Genomic DNA, 3,830 nt, shown 5'->3' on the forward strand with positions numbered 1-3,830 from the left:
CTCCTGGCGCAGGAAGAGGCGCGCGGCCTCGGTCAGGGCCAGCGCCTCCCCGGGCCCGTGGAACAGCGCCTGCTGGCAGCGCGCCACGGCCAGCTGGCACCAGGCCGCGTAGGGCAGGCACTCCTGGGCGCGCAGCTCCCGGCCCAGCTGTCCGAACTGCTCGCCGGCCTCGGCCACGTTCGGCTTCCGCAGGAAACGCTTTTTCAGCTTGTTCGACACCAGCCGGTACCGAGCCAGGAAGTCCCCGGCCTCGGACCCTGGGCTTACGCCGCCGCCGCCGCCGCCGCCGCCGCCGCCTAGGCCCAGGCCGAGGCCGAGGCCCAAGCCTGACGAAGAGGCCGCCATGTCGACCACTCGCCGCTTCCGGGTGAGCGCGCTGACGCAGCGGGCCAGCCGCGACGTGCCATGCGTCCCCGCGGGGTGCGCGCTAGACCGCCTGCGCTCCCGCCCCGCCGTTGCCTGGGCAACCAGCAGGCCGTCCGGGAGGAGGGTGTGGAGCGCACGCCGCTCGCAGTCACAGCTGGGGAGGGGGGTGCCCTGGCACCGCCCCTGACGCTCCGCAAATCCAGACCTGGGCCTGGCCGCCGGCTCGCCCTGGGGGCACGAATGACAGCCGGTGGGACGTGGACCCACCCCGGCGTGGTCCTCTACGCAAACCCGGCTGGGGCCCTGGGCCGTCCTGACCTGCACACCGGGCCTCGTGGCAGCCCAAGCCACCCCTCCAGCCCCACCCCAGTCGCCTTCAGACGTGGGGCCTGCGGGGCCCTCGTCGTGGCTCCCAGCATGCCATCGTCCCGGCAACCTCACCTGGCCTGACTCGGGGGCTGGCTGAAAGCCAAGTGTACCCTGGAGGGCTCCTGTCCCAGCCGCCGCCTGGAAGGGACGCCGGGCACGACAGTGACCCCGTGCCAACTGCCGGCGGCGGGTAATGACCTCACCAGTCCGCCCGAGCCCGTCCGGAAGTGCCGTCGCGCGCAGGTGCCGTCGCGCGCAGGTGCCGTCGCGCGCAGGTGCCGTCGCGCGCAGGTGCCGTCGCTCCCCGGGAACCTGCCTCTCCCCTCAGGCGGCGATTCTCGTGCTTCCACCCGTCCTGGATCATGCTGGGAAAGGGCAAGGGCCTCCAGCTTGCTGGACAGGTGCTCTGCCTCTGCACTCGGGCCTCCAGCCTCGTTTTACATTGGTTATTTTAGCCCTTGGCTCTTGTTGCATGCCCGGGCAGGCAGGCCTGCGCTGTGATCCCCTTACTTGAGCTTTCGGGTGTATGCCGCTGTATCCCACCATTGGGGGAGATGGAGACGCACAAACTTTTTGTTTCCTTTTGTTTGGTGTGGGTGCTGATCTGGAGCTTGAACTCGGCCTGGGCACTGTCCCTGAGCCCTTTTACTCAAGGCTAACGTTCTTCCACTTGAGCCACAGCTCTACTTCTGGCTTTTTGGTGGCTATTTGGAGTCTCAAAGGTTTTCCTTTTTTTTTTTTTTTTTTGCCAGTCCTGGGCACTATCCCTTAGCTTATTTTGCTCAAGGCTAGCACTCTACCACTTGAGCCACAGAGCCGCTTCTGGCATTTTCTGTGTGTCTGGTACTGAGAAATCAAACCCAGAGCTTCATGCAGGCTAGGCAGCACCCTACCACTTAGCACATTCCCAGCCCTCTCACAAACTTTTTAACATTTTGTGTGCCAGATCTGGGACTCGGACTCAGGGCCTGGACGCTGTCCTTTAGCTTTTGCACTCAAGGTTAGCACTCTACCACTTGAGCCACAATGCCATTTCTGGCTTTTAGGTGATTCATTGGCAATAGCAGCCTCATGGATTTCCTTCTGGGCTGGCTTTGAACCTGGACCTTCACATCTCAGACTCCTAAATAGCTAGGATTACAAGCCTGAGCCTGGCACTAGGCTTGCCTATGACTTTTCATAATTTAAGTATGATGTTTCTCAGCACAAACCTCTACAAGGTTAAGGATCTTTGGTTATACAAGTTAGTATGGCCATTTTCCTCCCTCTGGTGAGTTCTAAGCCATTATTTCTTTGAGATTCCTTTGTCTCTTCTCTCCTTTTAAGGCTCCATGATGTATAGACTTTTGGTTGTTAGTGTCCCAGAAATTCTAGATGCTTTCTCCATATTCCACTTTTTGTTACTCTAAGTGGAGGAAGGGGACTGGGGGAGGGTCAGCCAGACTCAGTGTCATTGAACATGTTCACAGTGCCCTGCAACATTCACCACCATCTGCTTCCAAGGCATTTTCTCTACCCAGAAAGGACCCCCATATGCACAACCTGCCAAGGAATGGGAAACCTTTTCTCTACTGGGGGTCTTTAGGGTATTTATCACATCACTCACTGGGCTATACAAAATAATCAATGCAGACAGAAGTCTGCAGATGGGTAGCCTAGGAGAAACATATATGCCTGTCCCAGCATCTTCATAACTCCCCGAATGATGACATACGTTGGGTCTTGGTCCATCCCATGAAAGATGGACAGGGTCCAAGGAAAAGTAAGTGCGGCCACTAGCCCGGACCCCAGCCTCCCCTAGCCCGGGAGACAATCAGATGCAGCGGGGAGTCAAGTCAAGCAGGAAAACTCGTTTATTAACACACAGCAAGCACTTTTTAAAGCAGAAAAGACCGGGTGGCATGGGAGGGGAAGGAACCAATCACTGTAAAGGTTGCACCCTATCATGCACCTAAGCTTCCATGGGCTAGTTAGGCACTGAACGTAAAGCAAATCGAGCTCTGCCAACTCAACTCCCTCTCAGCGCCATCTTTGCTGCCCACGTGCCCCATAGACATAGTCGCTCTCTATGTCCACCCCCACCTCCAACTATACCTTCCTCACATTTGGCAGCCTCAAATCTGTTTTTTGACTGTACAGGACAAGCTGTTCTGGACATTTTTTATAGATGGATCATATGGTAAGCATATGTTACTTTTTGTCTGCCTGCTTTCACTTAGCATCATGAATTCCTTATGGTTCATCCAGGTTGCAGTATGAAGCACTCTAATGCATGTACAGACCACATTTTGTATATCTACTCAGAAAGTCATGGGAAACTGAGTGCATGACACCCTTTGGATATTTTAACAGTGTGCTCAGGAGCACACCCTGCTGAGCAGGGAGCCTTTTGTGTGATGAAGTATTTTCAATTATGACATAAAACCACAAAACACTTAGGAACAAAATTATCAAAAGAAGTGTAATACTTATGCAATGGAAAGTATATAATGGTTTTTAGTAAAATGTAGGAAAATGGAAAAGAAATAGGCCAGACTCAATCGTCAACTGTTTATTACCAGTGAGGGGTACAGACCTTCCCATGGGTTTGGAGGTTATGCGAGGGACTGTATTTTGGGGTGGGCTTACATGGGCTTAACAAGGAAGCAAAGGAGTAAAAAACAGGCTGTAATGACTGGGAGATAAGGGCGAGTACTTTCAGTTAAGTCCAGAATGGAATGTTCCACCTGGTTTGAGGGGCTATTGTCCCCTGGGGAGCAAGAGTGGTGTATTTGCCCAGGCCTACATTGGAACTTGCCTTCAGACAGGCATGTGGTCAAGCCTGTTCGTGTGCACCTGTTGTCTTGCTTAACCTGGGGGAATAAGGTGGGAGTCAGTCCTTCAGTCTTGCTCAGGAAAGTAAAAGATCTAAAATAAATAGGACTTCCATCCTCCTGGACTTAAAACTCAGTATTTATTAAAGGCAATATTCTTCATATCGATTTACAGAGTCAACAAATCCTTTATCAATTTCACAAAGTGTTTTGCAGAAATTTATAAACTAACTCTAAAATATATCAAGAAAAGAAAAAAACAGACCAAACATTTTTCATAAA

At 53.5% G+C, this 3,830-nt stretch overlaps 1 protein-coding gene across 1 annotated transcript in view; it reads right to left on the minus strand.

Moving 5' to 3' along the window:
* Positions 1 to 430, minus strand: part of LOC106000106 (factor VIII intron 22 protein-like) — a 1,418-nt gene extending 988 nt beyond the window's left edge. The window contains exon 1 of the mRNA XM_013035305.1: positions 1 to 430. Within this exon, the coding sequence (XP_012890759.1) occupies positions 1 to 345 (345 nt within the window). The 5' untranslated portion in view covers positions 346 to 430.
* Positions 431 to 3,830: the final 3,400 nt, after the last annotated feature.

The sequence above is a fragment of the Dipodomys ordii genome, unplaced genomic scaffold (genome assembly GCF_000151885.1).
Source record: "Dipodomys ordii isolate 6190 unplaced genomic scaffold, Dord_2.0 Scaffold209, whole genome shotgun sequence".
In the NCBI taxonomy this organism is placed as follows: Eukaryota; Metazoa; Chordata; class Mammalia; order Rodentia; family Heteromyidae; genus Dipodomys; species Dipodomys ordii.